Source organism: Emys orbicularis, chromosome 11 (assembly GCF_028017835.1).
Source record: "Emys orbicularis isolate rEmyOrb1 chromosome 11, rEmyOrb1.hap1, whole genome shotgun sequence".
NCBI classification, from domain to species: Eukaryota; Metazoa; Chordata; order Testudines; family Emydidae; genus Emys; species Emys orbicularis.
In genome coordinates, this window is record NC_088693.1 from 13273373 (window position 1) to 13299171 (window position 25799).

The following is a 25799-nucleotide window of genomic DNA, read 5'->3' on the forward strand; positions in this document are numbered from 1 at the left end:
CTGAAGGACAGCAGGGCTGGTTCCCTACTGCCTTTCATTTTGTGTGCTACTGTGCAAAGTCAGTACAAAGTGGCAACATCATACACCCATTTTGCACAGGCATATGTGACTACACAGAGTGCAAGGCCCTACCCAGCATCTCTAACAGCACTGGACCCCTAGCTACTATGCAGAGATACTGGCATATAACAACCTCTGAATGCCACTTATTGAGGAAGAACGTCGCCACCTGAATTACCAGCACTGGTTCCCAAGTCAGGCGGCTTTCCAAGATGGAGGTCTTTCATCCAAATACTGATAAAGCCCAGTGCTGTCCAGCTTGTGAGATCTAACACAACCAGATGTGATGTGAACAGCAGAGAGGTCTAAGTGGCACAGATTCCAGTCTCTCGGTGAAATAGCAAGAGAAGATTAATGTGACACAGACAGACTGGTTCTTTACACTGCAGTTTTATAGCCTTGCGGCCTGCACCCCACAAGCCTGGGTCAGCGGGCACAGGCCAGCCACGCATATTTAACTGCAGTGTAGACATACCCTTACCCACAGTTCAAAAGAAAGTGTACAGGCATGGATATTATTTGCCCATTTAGGATGGGAGCTTAAGCATGTATTTAAACCCCAATGAAGTCAACAGGCCTCAAGCACATGCTTACAAGTTGAAGATTTTCCTGAATCAAGGCCTCCATGAACTGATGAAATTATAGGCATGTCCATGAGGGGTTGGCAGATATAAACTACAACTGTGAGGATAATTATATGAGGCCACTACAGGCCAGTAGTTTTCTGTGCATTGGTAAATTTCACCAGAGAAATTGACAAAGTACAGAGCTAGAACTTGAAACATTTCCAGTACTGGAAAGTTGTTACAGCTTTTCCTGAAGAATCCTATGCAAATTGTTATTAAAAAATACAGGAAATCCTCACAACACATGCTCCCATAATAGATGATTTTTACATTTTATCCTTCCCCAAAAAAAAAAAATCCAAGAGCTTGCAGGGGCCTAAGTGGGCCTGGACCCCAGCGGAAAGTTGCCCCCAGTTGAAATGGTGCCCCTGCCTCTCTAGACCAGTGGTCTCCAAAGTGGGGTGCACAAGAGGATCCTTGGGGGTGCGCGGCAGTTCGGGCGGGAGTCTGAGCAGCTTTTTTATTTATTTTTTTGCTTCGGCGCAGCAGGGGGTGCATGCTCAAATGTTTTTTTACTGATAGGGGTGCGCGATCAAAAAAGTTTGGAGACCGCTGCTCTAGAGCACAATTCGGTCACATCAAACTTGGATGGGGCCAAATTTGAGAGACATTCCCTGGGGCGAGGGAGCCGACCTGACACACACACACTTTTGCCCGGTGCCCCGTGGGCCCCTCACTCAGCCGGACCCTGCAGGGTGCTGACACACACATTCTGATCTGACATTTGTTGCCCAAACTACATACAAAGCAAAGTGACCCCCCGCCGCCCCCCTTACCTTCCTCCTGGGCGAAGCAAACCAGGACCTGGCCGGGCCGCTCCTGGATCTCGCACTCCCCCCCTCCGGATTTCTTCCCGCTCTGGAAGTAGCACAGGAGTTTCTTCCTCAGGTTCTTGGGGAGCCCCGAGCCCCCCCAGTCCCCCTCCACCAGCAGCGGGAAGGGGCACTTCGCCTCCCCGGCCATGACCAGTTGTTTCCGTGAGGCCTGGGCTGGTCTCCGTCTTGCAACAGGTCCAGTTTCACTTTCAGTTCTCCGCACCGGAGTCCCCTCCCCGAGTTTCTTTTTCTTGGCTGCGGGGCGGGCGGAAGGCAGAGCCGGTGGCCAAACGTGCTTCGCGCTGACACAGCAGCAGCCCCCGCCCCAGGGAAGCCAAATCTTCCTCTGCTCCTGCCCTCACCTGTCTCCCTGCAGGCAAACGCAATAACCCTCCCCCGCGCCACCCAAAGCTCCTGCCCAGGGCAAACACATGTCCCCTGGACCCCCGCCTGGCCTTATCCCTTCCCTCCCTGCAGTCCCTTCCCTTGCACCCCTCATTCCCTTCCCCACCCACCAGACATCACACACACACCCCGAGGTGTCCTAGTAAAATGTGTTATTTAGCAGAGAAGATCTGCCTGGATTGTGCAGTGTAAACAACGAAACGACCTTCAGAGTATGGTGAAGCCAAAAGAGAGTGAGGTGCTGGTGTATATAACTTTTTACTGTGGCAAAGAAATACAGCTTCTCACTGTGCCCAGGGAAAGCCGTCTCCCCCATGTTGTGTCCCTCCCTTTGCCACGGCGGGGCCCTCCTTGCCACTGCCACTGTTTTTGTAGTCTTATTTACACAAAATAGCCCAATCAGGGAGGAATAGTGTACAAAGTGCAAAGTGAATAAGTATACAAGGCAAGCAGCTGGTTACTCTATAATCTGCAGTGATATATATCATGTCCATCTTTTATATTCTTCTGCAGTGCAAGGCCTGGTCCCTGGGCAGGGGAATTTCCAATACACACCCTAGAAAGTTGCATCACTTCCTTCTCACTACAATAGAGAAGAGATGTTTGTCTTCATGAAGCTGTTATTACCAGTTGGCACTTCTAGGCCTCTTGCTGGGACCAGCCCTCTAGTGGAAAATGCATGTGAGGTACAGGGTGACCAGATGTCCCGATATTCAGGGCTTTTTCATATATAGGCACCTATTACCCCCCCACACACACTGTTCCGATTTTTCACACTTGCTATCTGGTCACCCTAATGTGAGGTATGAAACTATTAGAAGTGTGGGAGCCCAGCCAAGAATCTGAGAGGACACAGAGGTCATATAAAGCCACCTTGCTTCATCCTCTGATCTAAACCAGTGGTTCTCAACCAGGGGTATGTGTACCCCTGCCGGTACGCAGAGGTCTTCCAGGGGGTATATCAACCCATCTAGATAGTTGCCTAGTTTTACAACAAGCTACATAAAAAGCACTAGCGAAGTCCGTACAAACTAACATTTCATACAGACAATGACTTATTTATACTGCTCCATATACTATGCACTGAAATGTAAGTACAATATTTATATTCCAATTGATATATTTTATAATTATATAGTCAAAATGAGAAAGTAAGTAGCTTTTCAGTAATAATGTGCTGTCACATTTTTGTATTTTTATGTCTGATTTTGTAAGCAAGTAATTTTGAAATGTGGTGAAACTTGGGGTACGCAAGACAAATCAGACTCCTGAAAAGGATACAGTAGTCTGGAAAGGTTGAGAACCACTGACCTAAACTATGCGCTGCTCAGCTTGGCCTCAGTTCAGAATCAGGGTCACCCTAACCTCTAAACACACTCCTCCCTCCAGTACAAGCGAATATATTTTTTAAACATAAATAGAATTTAATATTTTTCATATATAATGGCTAAATCTGTAAATAACTAAACTAAATATATTATGAGGAATAAAGGTATTGGTCTGAAATCCCAACTAAAGGAGATCCTAGGAGGTGGGGCAGATATAAGGAAGAGGGATTTTATGGAATGGGATTTCCTGAGGGATGGTAGAAAGGGATGGAATAAAGAAGAATACAGGCTGGGAGGGAGAAAGGGAAGTTGAACAGCAGGAAAACGGGGAAAAGGAGAAGGGGCAAAAGCAGTGAAAAGGGGAGGGGACAGAGACTGGAGGGACGAAGGGGAGGGAGGGTATGGCAAATGTTTTTCCTGATTATTTTCTTTCAGTAGCATCTCCACTAGTCTGCATTACTGGGTTTTTTTCTGCTCTGCAAAGGATTATTGGAGGGCAACTCAAGCTGGTGCTTAGCAACATTTTCTGTCAGCTACACCAGTTCTTTGTGCTGCCACAACTTTTCCTGTTTGTGCTCTGGATGATAGGATTGTTTCTTGAGATGCGTGGAAAGAAGAACTGACCGTGCTCAGAAAATATCAAAGAGTACAAAGAACCCTGTAGTCCTGATGAAGTAGACAATATGCCTCATGAAGGAAGGGGGCTGTTTGTTCTGACACCTGTCTTGCTGGTGTGACAGCTACCAAAATGTATTGATGAAAAAGAATGTTCCATTACAAAACTTATGTTCTTAATAAAAAAATTTTTTAAAGGAAAACTTAGATTCTGCAGATATTGAAGGCTTAGCTCTGAGGGAGAACCTTACCGTCTAGTCCTAGGAATGCAGCAGTCTCCTCAGCTTACATCTCCAGCTGCGCTGAAAATGCCACTCTTTCCAGGATAACAACTGGTCAAAGTAACAAAAGCCCAAATAAAAGCAAATCATTTCAGCTCTTCTCCCTTCTTCAGGGTGTAACTGCAATACCCCCTGGTGGTTCCTTAGAGGCCTGGTCTACACTACCCGCCTGAATCGGCGGGTAGAAATCGATCTCTTGGGGATCGACTTATCGCGTCTCGTCAGGACGCGACAATCGATCCCCGAATCGACGCGCTTACTCCACCAGCGGAGGTGGGAGTAAGCGCCGTCGACTGGGAGCCGCGGCAGTCGATTTTGCCGCCGTCCTCACAACAGGGTAAGTCGGATCTGATACGTCGAATTCAGCTACGCTATTCGCGTAGCTGAATTTGCGTATCTTAAATCGACCCCCCCGTAGTGTAGATGTAGCCAGAGTCTAAGGCCTGGTCTACACCTAAAATGTAGCTTGACCAAGCTACGCTCTCATTGGTGTGAAAAATTCACACCTGAGAGACGCAGTTAAACCGACCTAAGACCCAGTATAGACACTGCTTCCGTTGACCTACCAACTGCCTCTCAAGGGGGTAGATTTACAGCAGTGACAGAAAACCCCCTTCTAGTGCTGAGGCATATGTCTACACTACAACGGAGCAGCTGCAGTGGTGCAGCTGCTCCTCTGTAATGCTTACAGTGTAGACATAGCCCGAGAGGAGCTGCCACCTTACGTCTTCAATGAGCTGCACCCTTGGGCCCGTCTTGACCACAAACTCTCCTTGTTTCTCTTTCTTTCCCCGAGGGTACTTCCTTTTGCTCTGCTGCAGTTTGCTAGCTTCCTTCTTGGGACTTGGCTGTCTGGGTCTCTAGGCAAGTGAATCCCTTTCTTGGGATATTTTACTCAGCTGTCTGGCTGTTTCTTTAGTCCTGAAAAAGTCTTAAGATCTCTTCCAAAGTCTCTGCAGGACTCTTTTCTTGGCCCTTTGACAAGTGAACCCAGAGGTCCTTCCCCTTTTCTAGTCTTCCTCTCAGCAGATGGACCTCCCTCTAAGGGAGGCTGGTCTTACAGCAAATCCGGAGAAGTATAAATTGGAGAACAAAGACACTAAATACCAGAGAATTCAGTAGGAAATGGTCAAGTTCACACCCTGATAGACAAGGAAAAAACACTTAAAAAGTGAAGTGGGTTGTAGCCCATGAAAGCTTATGCTCTAATAAATTTGTTAGTCTCTAAGGTGCCACAAGTACTCCTGTTATTTTATTAAAAAGTGGCCTGTTTCCTCCACCACACACACACACACACACACACGATCCTTTAGAGATTAGAGGGTTACTGCTGGGGGTTGTGCTCCATTTTACTAGGATAGCTGTCCCGCTGGCTGACCTGATAAAACAGTTGGTACTCAAATGGGTTATGTGGACTGAGCATTATGGAAAGGCATTCAATAAGAAAAAGGAAATATTAAGTACACAACCCTCTTTAACACAGCCCAGATTTTTGGACTGACAGTTTGTACTGCAAGCCAGTGCTTCAGCCTGACGTCCAGTTGGGATCTGCACTATCATAAGAGACCCAATATTCCACTATCAAGAAAGGATGTGATGCTGTTTGGTGGGTGGTGGCAGCACTGAGGCATCACCTCCCAGGTGACCAAACAGGAGCCATTGGGATGGCTAGATGTGATGAAGGATGCTAACCCCTGGATCACAAGATGGTAACTAGCTCTGAAGCTGTGTGCCTTGGGCATCTGTGATCACCCTGGGAAACAAAATACTACATCAGTAGCTTTTTTCTCAGGTGAGGTCAGGTGTGCTTATAGAGAGCATGGCCATGGCACTGCTTTGAGAGGGGCTATACCAGGTCCTTAAGGCTAGGAACGGAAGTCTCCAGGGAGAGCACTACCCTGTCTCAGGATTTTTCTCTGAGGTTGTCCCTGTGGGATAGGGTACCACCTAACTGAGGGAAAGGGCTCAGGTTGGTAATGTGAGGTTTAGGGGAGAAAGCTAGGCTGCCAACTCTGTGTAGAGTTCAAGGGCAAGGTTCCAAATGCAGGTAGGGCTGGAACTCCCCTACCTTCTGTGTTGAGAGATTGCTGGGAAATGTAGTTCCCTAACAGTCAATTGTAGTCCTGGAATGAGACAAGACTTCCTGGGAGAAGGTAATATAAACTGTCTTCTCCCAGATGAGAGATTCTCAGGAGGATGAGGGGCTGAAAGTTTCTCTTAAGAAGCAAATTAAACAACCCATTAATTGTTTTGTTTTGGTTATTTTCAACATAGGGGAATTTGCAGACCTCTGGGGAGGACCTATGGTAAATGTGGAACACTGGGGAAAGGGAAATGCCCATGGTTTTGAAAAGGCTGAGTAGCAGATCCTTTGGGGTAAAGCAGTGCCAACTTTATAGACCTGGAGAGAGCAAAACCCGTAGCAGGACATTTTTTTGTTTTTTAAAAAGGACACTGTAGATGTGGTCCCTTGCTTGGGCCTTTTACATTATGCCACACTGATTGGCAGGGGAATTTCTGTTTTTTTTAAGACAGTGTGAGTGTGTGGCCTTTGCTTATTTGGGCCTATTAGACATAGGTAAAAAAAAATTCAGACAGAAAATGTGTTTTTTTAAGTTAATGATTTCCCTTTAGCTGTACAAATGACAACATTGTAGTAAAGCCAATGATTTAAAATAATGTGTTTATTAGGGACCCTATAAATATGACACTGGCTTTAGAAGTGGCAACGTAAGACGCTCATATCAATTCATGACATTTGTGGTATTGGAAATGGCCCTATTAGAAGTTAATATATGATTGTATTTTCAGAAACACAAAGGTGCCAAGCTTATTTTTGGAAGTAAAATGTCACAATACATTGGCTTCATAGAATTTAGACAAGTAGTTTATCAATATGTATATTATAGGTTTTTACTAGTACAGTATTCAGTAGTTTAACATATGCCCTTCAGTTACTGATTACTGTAATTCTCTGAGAAGTTTTGATTTTGTACTTTAAAAGGTTAAATCCTACAGGTTGCTGAATTAAATGCAGAGCGACAGTGTTAACAGTCAGCACTTGTCACTTGCTCGACAGCTGTGCAAAAAAGCTTCTGCGTAACACAGAGAAACGTGCAGAATGAATTGCAACAAGAGCAAATCGTTATGGCAGCATGGAATTAAGCACTGAAAGTAAGTGTGTCAGAGTGGAAATAGTGAATGCTGATGAGGTGCTTAGCAAATAGTTTTAGGATGTGTGGCTCCCAATGTCAGTCTGGAGCATTCTCCGTGCAATTAACAGCTGCATTTAGAAAAAACTGAGTTCAGGGGCTTCCATGAGGCATGTATATATCTAGGGGTTATAAGGAAACTCTCTACAGCCAATTCCTCATTTCACTTGAGCAGAATTTAACAAAGCCACCATTCTAAGCAGCCCTACCTCCTTAACCTGAGCAGGGCTCGTTCAGTGCTGCCCTTGTAACCTTCATACACACCACTGCCAGACTGAGTCAAAATTATTAATACTGCTACAGCAAATAGCTATTTAATAAAACTTTTTTCCTAATATTTTAAAGATATAGGTAACTGGGTTTATATTAAGGTCGTCATCAGAGTTTCAGAAGCCAAAATATATAATACTCATGTAAATAATATTTTCCCCATTCTTCAAATTTCTTGTTAAAAACACAACATTTCTTACAATAATTACGTCTTTTCTGTGAGCAACTTCTTCCCAATTTTGCACAAATGGGCTGGGCCTCTTCACTGTGTAATTTGGAGCTGATCCAGTGTTTTTGCTAGGGGCTCTGGACTAAGGCCCATCCCTCACTTCTGAGTTCTTCCGAAGCTGTAGACACACTCCAACAACCACTTGTTAGCATTAAGCCAACAAGTCAGTTCTGCACAAATATGCAGATCTGAAAATTTCAGAATGTCCTCTGGACTCATCCACCCATAATGGGACATGCAGAGCTGGTCTGGGACACCTGATTCTGTATTGCATTTAGTGAGAAGTTCAGAGTCATAGATTTTAAAGCCAGAGGGGACCATTATGCTCATCTAACCTGATCCCTGGCCTAATACAGGCCACAGAATTTGTTTTATTATTTTAATATTTATTTGTGTGTTGTTCTTCGGGGCTCTAGAAATAAGCCCTACACTCACTGGTGGCCAAGAGTGAGGGATGGGGCTTCCCAAACCTTTAAAAATTAGAGTGGACTGCCTCCGAATAGCATAGGAAAGAGGCATAGCCCATTTGTGCAGAGTCAGAAGAATCAGAAGCTGTGCTGGAGAGATGACCCTTGAATTCTTCCTTAAAAAATGACACAAAACCCCACCCTATCTCCGTATTAAAAAATATCTGCTGAAAGAAGACAGTTACCTTTTCCGTAACTGGTGTTCTTCGAGATGTGTTGCTCATGTGCATTCCACAATAGGTGTGTGTGCTCGCCACATGCATCGGTGCCAGAAAATTTTCCCCTAGCAGTACCCATAGGGGAGCGCCCCTAGTGACCCCTGGAGTGGCGCCTCTATGGCGCGGTATAAGGGGCGCTGCGTGCTCTCCCCACCCTCAGTTCCTTCTTGCCAGACAACTCCAACAGAGGGGAAGGAGGGCGGGATGTGGAATAGACATGAGCAACACATCTCGAAGAACACCAGTTACGGAAAAGGTAACTGTCTTTTCTTCTTCGAGCGATTGCTCATGTGCATTCCTCAATAGGTGATTCCAAACTATATCTGTTGGAGGTGGATAGGAGTTCACAGACTCTCGGGACAGAGCACTGCCCTGCTGAATCCGGCATCCTCCCTGGTTTGGGAAATGATCACATAATGCGAGGTGAACGTGTGAACAGAGGACCATGTGGCAGCCCGACAAATGTCCTGAATGGGGACATGGACTACAGAGGCAGCTGACGAGGCTTGCACCCTAGTAGAGTGTGCCCTCACAATCAGCGGCGGGGGGATTCCCGCCAGGTCATAACAGGTATGAATACACGAGGAGCGGGAGTACCGCCGGTAGCAGCTGCTCCACGATCGGCTCCGACGGGCGGATCCACGACGGCGAGGTGCCGGCCATCGACGGCTGGGACTACGGGAGCGGTGCTATGGCGGGGTCCTGGAGTGAGACGAAGAACAGGAATGGGGTCGATGCCCGTATCGCGATGGGCTATGGTAGCCTCTCGGAGATGAGGACCTCCGGTGCCATCTGTCCTGGTCTCAATGGGGCCCGCTCCCATTACAAGGTCTACGGTCTCTCGAGGTGGAGCGGTGCCTGGAACCCCTGCCGGTCGGAACCCAGCCAGACAACCTGGTGGGGAGCCAACAGTGGCGGTGCCCCTAGTACCATGTCATGCATCCGAAGAAGTGGGTATTCACCCACGAAATCTCATGCTCCAAAACGTCTGTTAGTCAATAAGGTGCCACAGGACTCTGAGCTATCCCAGTAAGTTTTTGGAAGGTCAGACCCTATGCTATGTGCTGCTGCCGAATGAAATATTATGGAATGTGATATTGCTGTTATGTAAAGCTTTTAAATGTCATTTTGTTTTTAAGTTATGGTCTAGTCATATAGAAAAATCCTGAGAGTAAAGTTTTTCTAAAAAAGCAAAACCTGATTAGAAAATTTGCAGTCCATATTTTCATAGATGAATTATGAAAACACAGTAACAGAGATTTATAACAGAAATACACACTACCCCAGAGCAAATGCTGTCAGTATAACACAACATGCAATAACCATTTACTGTAACTAATTCAGCTTTATTGCAGGTACTATAAGTATAACATGATGACATCTTGAATAAAGATACAGACAGAGTAAGAAGCTAACTGTCTGAAGTACAATTGTTCAGAATATTAGCATCATAAGGTTTAGGGCATTCAGTTATTAATTGGTACTATTTTAAGTTTATTTGTTCCTTGATTTACGTTAGACTCTGCTGTAAAATATACAAACTCAAGAACTGAATACCTGGCTTGTAGAATTATTAGTTGTGCTCAGTCATAATTCTGAATAAGAAAGACTAATAATTAAAGTGTGTTCGGATACAATGCAAGAATATTTTTCATTTGGTTGATATGTAATGTAATTGAGCAGTTTTCATTTTTGAAAATTGAACTCGAAACTTCATGCAGTGTAAACTGTTTGCATGTTCTAGTACAGTGGTGGGCAAACTTTTTGGCCTGAAGGCCACATCTGGGAATTGTATGGCAGGCCATGAATCCTCACGAAATTGGGGGTTGGGGTGTGGGAGGGGTGAGGGCTCTGGCTGGGGGTGCGGGTTCTGGGGTGGGGCCAGAAATGAGTTCAGGGTGTGGGAGGGGGCTCCGGGCTGGGACAGAGGGTTGGGATGCGGGGGGTGGGGGTGGGGTGAGGGCTCTGGCTGGGCATGTGGGCTCTGGGGTGGGGCTGGAGATGAGAGGTTGGCAGTGCAGGAGGGTGCTCCAGGCTGGGACTGAGGGGTTTGGAGGGCAGGAAGGGGATCAGGGCTGGGGCAGGGGGTTAGGGCACTGTAGGGGGTCAGGGATGCAGATTCTGGGCAGCGCTTACCTCAAGCAGCTCCTGGAAGCAGCGGCATGCCCCTCCTGCGGCTCCTATGTTGAGGTGTGGCCAGGTGGCTCTGTGCGCTGCCCCATCCACAGGTGCCGCCCCTGCAGCTCCCATTGGCCGCGGTTCCCAGCCAATGGGAGCTGCGGGTGCTGCACTTGGGGCGGGGGCAGAATGCGAACCCCCTGGATGCCCCTACGCATAGGAGCCAGAGGGGGGATATGGCGTTGCTTCTGGGAGCCGGGCGGAGCCACGGCATGCGTGGAACGGGGCAAACCCCCAACCCCACCCCCCGGCTGGAGCGCCAGAGCGGGGCAAGCCCCGGACCCCACTCCCCAGTGGGAGCTCAAGGGCCGGATTAAAATGTCTGAAGGGCCGGATGTGGCCCCCCGGGCCGTAGTTTGCCCACCCCTGTTCTAGTAGTTGCAAATATTTTTTGAAAGTAGGCTCTCTTGTTTTTTGACTATTACAAAATTGTATTTAAGCAACTGGGCATATGCATAGCAATCAAACTTTAAAAAGCTAACATAGTAAAATATTTTTTACCATCCTTCACTGCAAATGTTTTCTCATTAATTTATGGTCTTTGAGGTAAACTTACAAAATAAAGATTAAAAGTCTCTTGCATGTAACCAAGAATGCTTATTTAGTGAAAGTAATAAGATATTCCGGGTAAGCTTGAATGTCATTAAATATGACAAACATCGATGGATTTGTCTTATTGTCAGTCACACTATCAAACAGATCTGTAGGATCAGTGTTGTTTTTTGATGGTGGTGCAATTATTCCTTTTTGTCCAGCACAATATTCTCCAACGAGGACTCGGGCCAGGTACATGTATTTTTTCCCATCTGTATCTGGTTTTGAGTAGGTATCATGGGCAGAATAATTGGCATTGACAGCAAAGTAGGTTCCATTCCCATAGCATGCAGCTGTGATCAGAAAGAGAAAGATTTGAGAATTTTTCATGAGCAACAACCTACAACCTTCGCCAAACCTTGCCATAAATAAAAAAGAACATCTGGGATTGAAATTAGGGCTACAGCACCATTCCCAACTTACTTGGCATGGCGCCTTTTACCAATGTCAAGTGTAATAATATCGAGCTGGCAGTTTATCACTTAGCTCCAGGTTCTTCTCTCACTGTGGAGCTGCTGCAGGACATTACACTCTCTCTGTTTATCTTCTGTGGAATTTATCTTTCACACTATTACAATTTAATATATTTGTGTTACAGATGTCATGACTGCAGTGGCACCATGTTTCTTGCACTGGGGCCCATTCCTTCTTACTGATATCTGGAGAAAATTGCTAAAACAAATAGTATTTCATAAGCAGAATGGGCGTGAAGTGCACAGATATCAAATATGCCTTGAATATATTGTTAATAACTATACATCTTCTGGCCCCTAAATCAGGAAAGTGATCACTCCATTGAGTATACAAACAAGGTTAGAACATAAGAACGGCCATACTGGGTCAGACCAAAGGTTCATCTAGCCCAGGATCCTGTCTTCCGACAGTGGCCAATGCCAGGTGCCCCAGAGGGAATGAACAGAACAGGTAATCATCAAGTTATCCATCCCCTGTCGCCCATTCCCAGCTTCTGGCAAACAGAGGCTAGGGACACCATCCCTGTCCATCTTGGCTAATAGACATTGATGGACCTATCCTCCATTAACTTATCTAGTTCTTTTTTGAACATTGTTATAGTCTTGGCCTTCTCTGGCAAGGAGTCCTACAGGTTGACTGTGCGTTGTGTGAAAAAATACTTCCTTTTGTTTGTTTTAAACCTGCTGCCTATTAATTTCATTTGGTGACCCCTAGTTCTTCTGTTATGAGAAGGAATAAATAACACTTCCTTATTTACTGTCTCCACACCAGTCATGATTTTATAGACCTCAATCATATTCCCCCTTAGTCGACTCTTTTCCAAGCTGAAAAGTCCCAGTCTTATTAATCTCTCCTCATATGGCAGCCGTTCCATTGTTACAAGCCGAGGTTACAAGATGTACCTTTATTCACCCCACCTCTGCTTGCTCACAACAGAAGACCAACAATCCACATCTTAAATGTTTGAGGCATGTCTAAGGAATCCCAGATAATAAGAAACTGGTTGGGTCTGCACACTTTCTAGTCAAACTTCAAGGAAATTTATTTGGGTATTTTAACTAAGTGATTCTATAAAAATGTTTCTCCTTTGTAAGTTCAAGCAAACTAGAGTAGTAGAACGTCAAAGAAAACTTTTAAGCAAGTGTTTTTGATGTGTTAAACTAGTCCATTTCAAATCAAACCCTAGACAAAGTGCATCTTTACATCTTGCAGAATGACCTGAAAATTAATAAATGTATTAGAAATACTGAAGAACTGACAACTGTTGATTATATACCTATGGGGTTCTGGGTGAATTAATAAAAACTTGTTGACTGGTTATGAATAACTGTGTCCTGATCTGAGACACATTGTCGAAGGTAAAAGTAGACCTGAGAAGAACTATCTAGGTGGAGAGGAGAGCAGATGCTGCATACTCTCCAAAGCTAATGCATCGGCCACACTCCCCAGACCTTTGAGAGACACTTTCTGCTTCAAACACAATGCCTCCTAGCGCTTCCATTGGAGCAGAGAGTCATTAGCTAAAACAGGCACAGCAGAACACTGAAGATGAGCATATTAAACTACATTGAGCTTCTGCATACAACTATATTCATTCACAGACTGGCAAAGTAGCCTAATTCTCCCTTTACCCTCGCCCCAATGAGAAATCTGAGTCCAATCCCAGCTGTTGAATCCTCCTACTACATACACACACACCCCAAACACATAGCACCTACCAGCTGCCTAAACTCTCCTCCTATAACCTCTCCACACCAAAAAAATAAACCACAAAGACCCACCCATCCCACTCCCAACACAGTCCTGCAAATCCTAGATAAATACACAGGCAAGAACTGCTTCCAGCCCTCACGAGGTACTCAGCTTCCAAGTGTCATCTACCCTGAAATTGGGTAGTATTGTAAGGGTTAGATATTATCAGTACATCATACTGAAAACAACAGGCAAATATTAGAGCTATGTGTCATAGCCATGTGAGATGCTCTATTTGTCCACAGTGAACATTGTTTAAAAAAAAATAAAAAAAAATCAGTATTTGCCAACAGCATTTTCCAGACAGCAGTACCTGAGATACCACTTTATTCTGACACCTTGAACAGAAAATAAATCGGATGTATGGTAGGTTGGCAAATGTTATCTTTTAATGGCTATCTCTGTATCTCTATCTTAGGTGTATCTAGTGCACCAATCAACATGGAAAATGAGGGGGTATTTCCTGGAAGAAGGCAGAGATGGGGGGTTCTGAAAATGGGAAACAAACAGGGAGTTTCTGGAGGGACATTGGGGCCGAGAAGGGAAGCAGAGACAGAAAGATGGATGATCTGACATAATATTGTCAGTTATACAGCAGTAATAGTATTGTCTCACAGTACTCTACAAAATTGGGGGCCGGTGAGAGGACTCTGGGACAGGACACCTAGAGAATCTCCCTGCAGAATTCCTCCTCTATCATTTTGTTTTGAGGACTGGGGTTCACCCCTACAGAACAGACTGTGGGGCTCATTTCCATTTTTGGCCAATCCCAGAAGGTCAGGTCCAGCTCCCTGGTAGCACAGATCCATTAGAACCGCTTCACCAGGGACTCAGTCTGATCACAGTTGTCCCCATACCAAAAAGAACATTTAGTACTATGCTGTATTATCTTTTCTGATTAACCTTCACAGGACCAAATGGACAAAATACTTATACGCTCCCAGCCAATTCACAAATCTCTCTGATCTGCCATTCTCCACCCCTTTCCATTCTGCAAAGGAGGTTTATCCTTCTTCAGCATGGCAGGTGTGAAATCTAAACGTGGAGGGAGACAATCCAGACTGATATAAATAGGAAATGCATGCCTCCACTGACCAGACTGTGGTGGGACTGTCAGCACAACAATTAGTTAACTTTTAAAGTAATACTGTCCCATAACATCACCTTGCTGATTCCAGGCTCACAAGAGAACTTAATTAGTTGATCACATTTGAATTTTATTTTATGTTGGCTGCACACATGTATCTTTGCTGCACTATTTGGCATATACAAAAAGAGGGCTGGTAGTCGAAACTCCCAAGGTCTATTTTCAGTTCAGCTATTGGTCCCTTGGCAAGATGCTTATGCCATGGTTTCCCCATCTATAAAATGAGGATAATACTTCCTTGCTTTACAGGGATGGTAGGAGCCTAAATGCATTAATGTTTGTGAAGTGCTCTGAGATCTTCTGATGAAAGGAAGTGCAGAAGTGTTAAGAATCATTATTGTATTATTACTTCTCAAGCTGAGTCATGACGGCAATGGAGAACAGCTGAGGCAAATACAGAATACAACCTGTGTACAGAAAGGAATAGTCTCCAGGGCCAATAAGGAACCACTGTGCATCGGAGGCATGTGTATATAGACGGCATGATAACGTTACACCTTGTCATCCTATTTTATCCCATGCGTATGAAAGCAACATGCTTTAAATTTCACATTACCATTCATTCCGGCGTAACTGCGATTAAATCCCTTATTATTAATAATGGTTAATGAGCCACTCGTTGTTCCATGAAATAGACGCCTCTCATTATTTGTATTGCCATTTTTGGAATCCATCTCCTGCTTTTTTATTTGGTAGGTCTGCCAGTAGAATGGATTTTGTATCCTTTCAATCTACAACATTAGAAAAATGAAATATTATGATAATGACCAAAACCCTTGGCAGCAAATCCGAAAAACATGATGATTAATTACAAAGGGGCATTTTCTAGCCCTATTTATACTGATATTTCTCTTGTGTAACTCCACTAAACGATGTAATTTCTCCAGATTGACATGGGTATAACTGATGGTGTGACTGGCACGGATTGTGTCATTGTGATTAGTTATGATAAATGCAGCACTAGGTATTCCATGAAATAGAAGCTTCTCATTATTTGTGCTGCCATTTTTGGTATCCATCTCCTGCTTCTTTATTAGGCAGGCCTGCCAGCAGTAAGGATGTTGTATGCTCTCAATCTACAAAGTTAAAAAATGAGACATGATATTGATAATGACCAACACGTGCAATTAAAGCAGATTGATATTGGCATCACTTGAGTGCAGCACCTGGCCCACAACGTGATACAAAATATTTTGCTTTCAGAGCCTCATTCTGTGACTGATATGTCATTTTTATAGTTGGTTAACAGGATATCAAAAATATTTAGAATGTGCAGTAAGACAAGTAGTAGTTACAAAAATAACATATCCATTTAGGAAAAGGTTCGTTAGTTAGATTCTCTCTGTACCATTTCACAGCTGTCCCATATCTTTTATACATCTTCAGTGAGGTGCTAGCTTTCAAATGGCATGTTGCAGTGGTTAAAATATATCAAAATATGATGGGGAGATCACCAGTTTTGGTGGATGTTGTTACTGTCTTGCTTTATATGATGATGTGGTAGCTTCTTGTGATGATCGGCATGCATCAAAAGGAAAAGAGTAGAGACCAGCCAAGAAGTGTATCTGAAAGGAAACAGTGCCCCACCAGGCCTATATCCAGCTAAACAAGTGTATGCATGTGTGTATTAGCAATGTGGTAATCTGTGTAGCAGAACATCCCAATTCATCTAATCGCCATCATTTAGACTTGAGCAAGATGGCACATCTGTACTGTTGTAAAAATTATTACAACTGGTAGGTCTAAAGTCCTGCTCCAGGACATGTTAGAAGATTTAAGGTATTTCAAAAGAGGGATTTTGCATAAAATTAAATGATTATGTATTGTTTATGTGTCTTTTCTCCTCAGCAAGTGGAGAAGCAACTGGCAGCGTTTGGTCTGGAAAAGAGAGGGAGATGGCCAGTGGGCAGAATGTCTTTTATAGGAGAGGAAGTGGAAAGGTACCTCCTCCTATTGCTCACACTTCAGATTCTCTTACTTGGAAAGTCCTCACTACCCCAGCCAGAAAGAAGGGGGAGCTCCCCCAAACCAGTGGGATGAAGAGGAAGGAGAGCTTATGCTCTGCTTTTAGAGATCTGTTATCCTGCCCTCCTCCTTATTTTAGCTTCTTGGGTGCTAGAATTTAAACAACAGTACATTGCTATGTTTCACTGTAGCAGAAAGGCTACTATGAAAGGGTTAATATCGTGTACTAAACATATGACTTATACGCTGCATAAGATTTGCTTTGAATATCTTAACTGTGATGTTAACTTTGATAATGGTTAGCATTATGGTGATATTGATACCATCTGCTTTGCCAGTGTTAAGATTCTTTTTGTAGATCCTTAATATTCTCCCAAATCATCTAGCTAGCAGGTTGTTTGCACACACCAGCAGGTGAGATGTTGGCTTTGTCTACACTAGTAATTTTCCTGAAGTCTCCCATCTTTGTAGTACCACTGGTGCAACTGCACTGCTGGCAGTAACAGTGGAAGTGCTAGTGCAGACAAGGTGCTGGCAGCCAGCGTTTTAAACACCACGGGCCAGATTTTTAAAGACATTTAGGCACATAAAGATGTAGACAGGAGCTGAGTGAGATTTTCAAAGGCACTTAGGTGTCTAACTCCCTTTGATTTCAACCACTAAGTGCCTATCTGCATTTTTAGGGACCTAAATACACCTCTACCTCGATATAACGCGGTCCGCGGGAGCCAAAAAATCTTACCGCGTTAGAGGTGAAACCGCATTATATCCAGAAGTATATATATCCAGAGGCTCCTGCCACTGCGGGAAGCCCCGGGCCCTTTAAATCACCTCCGGAGCTCCGGCAGCGGGGCTCGGGCAGCGCTTTAAAGGGGCCGGGGCTCCCCGCAGTGGCTGGAGCCTCTGGCCCTTTAAATCCGCACCCGAGCCCGGCTGCCGGAGCCCCGGAGCTCCGGCAGCTGGGCTTGGGCGGGGATTTAAAGGGCCTGGGGCTCCACACAAATTTGGATATAACACGGTAAAGCAGCAGGGCTCGGGCGGCGCTTTAAAGGGCCCGGGGCTCCCTGCTGCTTTACCGCATTATATCCGAATTCGTGTTATATCAGGTCTCGTTATATCGGGGCAGAGGTGTACCTTTAAAAATCTGACCCCATGTTGCCTAGACTTGCTCTCAGCAGGATTAGAGTACATGGTGATTATAACCCCAGCAACTGGTCTATATTATGCTCCCACTGGCAGAGCTGCACGTAATGCAGTAGGGAGAGATTTTAGGAAAAAAGCTAGTGTAGATATAATGGTAGCAACCGTCTTCATGGTCAAGTCCCTTTTTATTATATTTTTTGTAAGGAATTCCCTGTGTGTAGTCATCTCTAGTGTGCAGTTAGCTCTTAAAGAAGCACAGCAGTGGAACCAATTAGAGGAACTATTGGGTCTTGCTTTTCCTGACTAGTTACACCTAGGAAGATCTCAGAAGGAATTTGGAGGTTCCAGGGGAAATCTCCACGAAGCATCCCAAGTTTCTGAAAGGGGAATGCTGGCCACTCCCTAAAAGCACTGGACAGGGGAGGGGCCATCAACCAGCTCATAAAGACTCTAGAGAGGAGACATGATTTCCTAAATTCTTTTGATAGATGCTAGCAGACTGATGAGCTTCCCTCCCAAGAAGACCTGTCATAGGAGATCAGGACCCAGATATTCAGCTGATATAAACCAGCATCATTTCACTGGCTTCAATGGAACAAAGCTGATTTACACCAGCAGAGGTTCTGGTCCGAGATGTAGGGTGGAAGAAAGGTAGTGCTGATGTCTTTCCATCACCAGCCCCCGTTCTCAGTACTGTCTTGAGAAGACTTGTTCTGAGAAGCAGTCTCACTGTAAGGTTGAGCAGAGTGACTTTGCTAGACTTCCGAAAGCTGGTGCTATATCTGTGATAAGTTTAGCTTCTTTTTTGAGCTTCCTTCTTCAAAGCAATAATAGGATCTATATATATTATAAATAAAAACAGACTAGGAAAGGATATTCTTCACTGTGTCTGCTCATGGTTGGAAGTTGAAGCTAGACAAATTCAGACTGGAAAGAAGGCATACATTTTTAATGGCAAGGGTAATTAACAAATGGAACAATTTACCATTTGTCCTGGTGGATTCTCTATCACTGACAATTTTAAAATCAAGATTGGATGTTTTTTAAAAGATCTGCTCTTGTTCAAAATGAATTATTTTGGGGAAATTCTATGGCCTGTTTTATACAGGTGGTCAGACTAGATGATCATAATGATCCTTTCTGACCTTGGAATGTATGAATCTATTATTCATTCCTCTCCTATCAAGGAACTGTCCAAATTTAGAAATCCAAACCAACTCTTCGTCCACCCTTCGTTATCTAATCTAGTGCCAGTCACCAAGATATCTAGGCTCAGAAACCAGGACAGCATTTTACCTTTTCAATTTTGAATGCTGAACATGTCTGTTGAAACTTCATCTGAACATCTTGATATTCTTTCATTTCTTGATGTAGCTCCACCACTTTGACACGTTCTTGTTTCATATCACACCACTCTTCAGGGAGAGTTACTAACTGTTTACCTGCAAAGTAAACATTCTGTTAATATTATTTACACTAGATTCCTCTGGTTATGCAGGCATATGCCTTATTTCAAATCCCGTCTGAAAGTAGAACACCCATTTATTATGCAATCTCTAATTAATGCCATTCTTTGTCAAGAGAATGCATAATCCATGGCTTCTGGATCAGATTTACTGATGCACCCAGGCTGCTTTCCACCCTTCTGGCAGCTCAAAGCAGCCATAAACCTATCTTAGCCAGACATCTGAAGGTTCACAGGTAAAAACATAAGAACGGCCATACTGGGTCAGACCAAAGTTCCATCTAGCCCAGGATCCTGTCTTCCAATAGTGGCCAATGCCATTCCCCAGAGGGAATGAACAGAACAGGTAATCATCAAGTGATCCATCCCGTCGCCTATTCCCAGCTTCTGGCAAACAGAGGCTAGGGACACCATCCCTGTCCATCTTGGCTAATAGACATTGATGGACCTATCCTCCATTAACTTACTAGTTCTTTTTTGAACCCTGTTATAGTCTTGGCCTTCACAACATCCTCTGGCAAGCAGTTCCACAGGTTGACTGTGCGTTGTGTGAAAAAATACTTCCTTTTGTTTGTTTTAAACCTGCTGCCTATTAATTTTATTTGGTGACCCCTAGTTCTTCTGTTATGAGAAGGAGTAAATAACACTTCCTTATTTACTTTCTCCACACCAGTCATGATTTTATAGACTTCTTACCCTTAGTTGTCTTTTTGTACAAGTTGAAAAGTCCCAGTCTTATTAATCTCTCCTCAGATGGCAGCCGTTCCATACCCCTAATCATTTTTGTTGCCTTTTCTGAACCTTTTCCAATTCCTATACATCTTCTTTGAGGGATTTTACTTTTGGTGCTGTACCTTTTAATTTCTATTTCACTAACCTCCTCATTTTTGTGTAGTTCCCCTAGTAGCCCACTAGCAGCTCCGGTGCCACACTCTTCCCCATGCAAAGTGGTGGCTAAGAAAAAAGAGATGAGGATAGCTTGTTCCCTGGCTGCAATAACTGTAACCAAGAGGCCCAGAATTGAGGGAACTGTAAAGGTGGCTTCAAGTTTTGTGCTGACTCTAGCTCAGCCAGATTGGAAAATCTGACCCAGAGTTTTCTACTCTGCTTCCAATCTGTTGTCCCTTATCAGATAAATCTAACTGAGGTTAGGGACATTTCAAAGTGTTTACTCTTAGCCAGACACCAATTTGTCATCTTCATATTTTTCGTATTTGTATTGTGGTAGTGCCTTTAAGGGAATTTGTTTCTAGTCTGTAATGTTTTCATTATACCAGGAAAAGAAAGGTTCTGCGGACTGAGCAGCTATGTGATCAAATTCAGGCGGGCAGCCCAGTCTTCCAACTCTAAATATTACCGTTGAAAGAAGGGCCTACAGATTTGGCCCTGCGTGGTTTTTACTCAGCCTGAATGGGGACTCAGGCAAACTCGCACTACACTCACTGTAAGTCTGTCCAAATGAGGACTGCATACAAATTAATGTTCTTGGAATATGGCCCTAATATGGTGTTGACATTACTATTAAAGGGCCACACTCTGACATCCTTGCTCAGTTTTCACACAATCCTTAACTAGGTAAACTCCCATCAAAGTAATAGGAGTTTTACCTAACGACTGAGTAAAAACTGAATAAAGACCTCAGTATTTAGCATATCCTTAGATTAAACTATATTGGAAATGCCTAAATTAGCCTGCAGTGCACTTATTGTTGAAGAAGGGCTTTTTGTAGCATTTTTCACCATGACCCCTCCTTATGAATGAATGAATGAATGAATGAGATGGGGGAGAGCGGAAATGTTGACTGTGGAAAAGTGTGGGGATATAGGCCAACCTTCATCTCTTTCTTGTCTCTGTGCCTGGAAGTGATGGGGAATGGGAGATCGGCACAATTAATCCTTGCCATCCAGGAGAGCAGGCGGTCAATAGGCATCTGGGAGAACAAGGGAGTTTCCTTATTAAGCTAAACATAACCTCCCCTCAAAATATAAAGGCCAAACTCCACCGCAGCTGCATTTCTCTTTCTCAGTTCATGTTAGAGAGGCTAAGACCTTAGCTGTGTTGTCAGTCAGTGTGAAACTGGCTTGGATTTAAAGCAAAGGAACCCTCTGTTTAAGTCCTCCTCAATCACGTCTTTTCAAGAATGATAACAATTTCATAAAAACTGAAACTCTCTCCAAAAAGAACAAAAAGAACTGCAATTATACTATTCCTTAAACATTTATTCTGGTGGGGGCAGAGGAAGAACAGCTCCCATCAGGAATCTCCTCTTATTATTATTATATGTGTTACAGTAGCACTTGGAGGCTACAATGCCACTGTGCTAGACACTGTACATATTTAATAGAAAGATGGCCCCTGCCCTGAAGCGTTTATATAATTCAAGTGTAAGATGAGAGACAACAGATGGATACAACAACCAAAAGAGGGGGAATCTCAGGGTACGAATGAGATGATTCTGATCTATGTGACAAGTGGTGGTCACCGCACACTAGCTGACGAATTATTATTGAGTTCTTTGTAGGCATCATGGTATTTATTTTCTGTATTTCTGTTTTAATAAATTCAAGAGCCTTTATCATCTTTGTTTCCGAATCTAGCACCTTTTTCATATGGCTGCTCAGAACTGTTAGTATTCCAGATGTGCACACGAACTGCTACTTTGTTTTCCCTTGTATATTCTCCCCACAACTCACTCATGCTAAGCTAGACACAATGTGGCCCTAAGTAACACCAAACAGCTTTCATTCACCTTCATCTTTTGAGACTCGTAGAATGGCCATAATTTTCCCTGTGTCATCTATAGCACGTTTGGCTTCCAGATCCACTTTATAGTTTTTATTCCAAATGGTGATGTTAATCTCTTTTTGGTTTAATGCTGCAGCATCCTCTAAGCGTAGATTTGTTAGCCTGTCAAAAGGCAGGTACCGATTATTTTCTAGATATTGCCACTCAACTAGGTTGCTGAGAAGTTCTGCCTTGGACTGTTCTTCTTGAACCGCTCTAACTCTTTTGATCATGCGTTGAATTTCCAAGCAAGCACGTAAGACGTCTTTGGTAACACCAGATACTCGAATAAAGGGCACAGGGTCCTTGCATTCCAGCTGAATAATGATGTGCAGTTTCTTCTGGAGGTCTTCCAGTTCCTTATATTCCTGGTCATCAAAGCTTGAAATCCATTCATCTGAGATAGTGCTTTCATGCTGTTCCTTTAAAATCAGGTTTTTAATCCAGGATACAGTATCTTCCACATTTTTTTGGCTTTCACCACAAATCTGAAAAACAGTTCTCTCAATTTTCTTTTCCAAAACCATTGCAGGCTTTTTTTCTGTAGCCGAAGAATGATGTTTCTGTTTTCCAAAGCCAAAGAATGCTGTAATGAAGTATAAATACTTGCAGTTACTCAGTTGCTAAAATTAAATAATGGTTATTTATGCCTCAACTTAAAAATGAACAACCAGACATCTACTTACAAGCACATTTTGACAAGAAGGACTCTGATGCAGGTGTATCAGGTACATTAGCAGTACCTTCTCTTTTCTGCATGCATGCATGGAACACACTTAGTAGTTGTGGCTGGAAGATGATAATTTTAATGTTTTTCACAATTTGAACAGATTTATCACTTGCAAAATCAACTACAGCATCCATCATGTTATTAGCTACTACTGCTGGATCAAGGCCTGCCTGACCTGTAACAAATATAACAATACGTTGTTGAAAGACATTTAATACAGATATACTTTTATTCAAGTAATGGACCCATGCACAACTAGATCTTAAACATAGCACCCAATCCTGCATTCTTTGATTCCAGTGATTCTCATTGATTTGAATGGATATTTTGGGTGATCCAGGAATGCAGAAGCAGGGCTAAGGAAGAATCAGGCCTAAGGAGATAGGTTCATATCCCATCCATCCAAGGCCTGTTCCTGCTCCTACAGAAGTCAGAGTAGAAACTTCCACTGATTTCAGTAAGAGCTGGAATAGGCACATAGACACCTTCCAGTGGGAAATCCATAAACATCAGTTGAGACAAGCATTCATGGTTCTCTAGATAGCAATATCATATGGATATTCTCAAGTCTCTAACGTTAAAACATGACAGTCCTAAATCACTTGATATGGTTTTTATATTTAAGTTAACAACACTGATCTCCAGCTTCCTTATCATTTCAAAATCCTTGCTCTGACCTTCACTAGACGTTATTTGAATGCCCCAATGCCACAACAATTTTCTTAATATAGGAGAATAAACTTTTCAGGTAAATCAAATCTCTGGAGCACTGATGTCAATGGAATCACACAGGATGAATTTGGTCTCAAGAAGACTGATTGGTTTTAGTTTTATTTTCCAACAAAAACATAAACCTGTTCCAATTGCTGGGAAGGCAACTGATGTGTACTTCTTCAGTTCACACTCCTGGAGAACTTTGGAGACTAAAGATTTGGTATCGTTCTGGGCAACAAGATGAATTATTTTTTTGCACATCAGGTTTCCTGCTTGTGTGGTTATAAGGTCATCGTGAGGTTGTGAGGCTGAAAGATGAAAGAAAATATATAAGGCATGACAGAAAGTGATAAGTCCTTTAATTACCATAATGCAAACTTTTCTAAATCATCATCTTCGCCTGCCACCTGCCTGTACTACCCTTTCCTTGAGCCCCTGCATTGGCTTCCAATCTCCTTCTGCACCAGATTCAAACCCCTCATCCCTGCTTTCAAGTCCACTGCTCAGCTTCCGTCCACATCTTATCTGGCCTTACTCCTCAGTTTGCTCTGTGCACTCAGGCAGCTTGGTGCAACTCAGTGCTTCACTGGTATCCGGACTCTCCTCTCTGGTTCTGTGGACTACACAGCCTCACTCCTCTTTCAACTCTCCCATCAGACCCACTTCCTTCAATTGCCTTTTAGTGCTAATCGACACATTTACCTCTTCCCTGACCTTCTCCCCTCTAGTTATGTGTACTTAAACACAGAACTCATATTATTTTCCTGTTGGATCTTTATCTTCCATTGGTTGTATTTATCATTCCTCGATATATTATGTCTAAAATTAGATATAACGTATATACTCGTTCATAAGCCGAATATTTTTGGTAAAAAAAGTGACGCATCAAAGAGTGGGGGTCGGCTTATAAACGGGTCTCCACCAAAATTTGATGATTTTAAACTCTATGGAATCATTGAATTGAATATCTAATACACTGTCGTTTTGTTTACCTGGAGCGTCTGCAGGCATGGAGCCCCTCAGCTCCCTGTGGCCGTGGTTCGCCATTCCCAGCCAATGGGAGCTACGCCACTTCCTGCAGCTCCCAATGGCTGGGAACGGCGAACCGCGGCCACAGGGAGCTGAGGGGCTTCATGCCTCTGAACGCTCCAGGTAAACAAAACGTCCAGACACGCTAGCGGCTTACCCTAACGGGCCAAGAACCAAAGTTTGCCAACCCCTGAAATATAGGGTCGGCTTATGAAAGGGTCATACAGTTGTTGCTATTTTTACCTAACCATCTTGGGGGGGTCGGCTTATAAATGAATGGGCTAAAGAACGAGTATATATGGTAAGTTCCGCGAAGGTAGGAACTTTCCTTTTTTACTTGTCTCTGAGCCATGCGGAGGATGCGGTGGGTTGCTGGTATAGGCCAGCAGAACATTGCTACTTCCTAACATCAGAAAAATAGAGACACAAGAAAGGAAGTCAGAGGGTTGTGTCAGAAGCACGTCTTCTGAGGCTTCTCCTGGGTGGTGCAGCTTATTTCATTACATATAAATATGTACCACCCAGTGCTCAGGCTCTGACCAAAGGCACCATCTAACTCTTTGTATTTTTCCCCTGTTTTGAAGGTTTTTACTGGCACAAGAGGATGAGTCATATGGCAGAGCAGGTTCTTTTAATTTACCTTGATGCTGACATCTCTTAAGGATTTTTCTTTTGCTTTGTACTTTATTTTAACATCTCTTAAGATGTTTTACGAGCATCGTATTAATTAATTAAGGAGTTGTGAGATCATGGATAAACACAAGTACAATAGTAGGTTAATTTTCAGCAGTGGTATGCACCCACCGCTCCCACTGCCTTCAGTGGAAACGGTGGGTGCTCAGTGCCTCTAGAAAGCAGGTCACAAATGTTGTATTTATACCTAGCTGAGCACATTCAGCTTCAACCTGTGGTCCAGCACCTTCCAGAATTGCCTTAGAGACACCTAAAATAAGAAAAGCCATATTAGTTTGACAAATCAAATTAAGAGTACTCTTAAAGTCTCATCTAGGTCAACAAGACTGAGTACACAATATATCTCACATCTGGCAATAGTATAGGCCAAGATTTTTAAAAAATAAAAGCCTAAATCAGATGCCTGTTAAGGCATCTGCCTGATCTTCAAAAGTGCTGAATACCCAACAGTTCCCAATGAGGTCAAATAAAACTGTTACTTCCTTATAGATAAGTCCTATAAAATTTAATAGGGATGAAACCAGTAACTTTCTATAAAAAATTAAAGCTTATAATATTTAAAAGAGAAAGATTTACTTTCTATGTAATGTTTAAACTTCATACAG

At 43.5% G+C, this 25799-nt stretch overlaps 2 protein-coding genes across 2 annotated transcripts in view; both read right to left on the minus strand.

The window, feature by feature from the left end:
• Nucleotides 1-1694, minus strand: part of LOC135885584 (protein mono-ADP-ribosyltransferase PARP14-like) — a 35969-nt gene extending 34275 nt beyond the window's left edge. The window contains exon 1 of the mRNA XM_065413396.1: nt 1463-1694. Within this exon, the coding sequence (XP_065269468.1) occupies nt 1463-1649 (187 nt within the window). The 5' untranslated portion in view covers nt 1650-1694. The remainder of the gene's footprint in view (nt 1-1462) is intronic.
• A 9389-nt stretch (nt 1695-11083) lies between these two features.
• LOC135885381 (protein mono-ADP-ribosyltransferase PARP14-like) overlaps nt 11084-25799 on the minus strand; it is a 50137-nt gene continuing 35421 nt past the window's right edge. The window contains exons 13-19 of the mRNA XM_065413051.1: nt 25382-25444; nt 23613-23780; nt 22715-22933; nt 21994-22614; nt 19076-19221; nt 15228-15402; nt 11084-11591 (exon numbers count right to left, since the gene is read on the minus strand). Of these exons, the coding sequence (XP_065269123.1) occupies nt 11302-11591; nt 15228-15402; nt 19076-19221; nt 21994-22614; nt 22715-22933; nt 23613-23780; nt 25382-25444 (1682 nt within the window). The 3' untranslated portion in view covers nt 11084-11301. The remainder of the gene's footprint in view (nt 11592-15227; nt 15403-19075; nt 19222-21993; nt 22615-22714; nt 22934-23612; nt 23781-25381; nt 25445-25799) is intronic.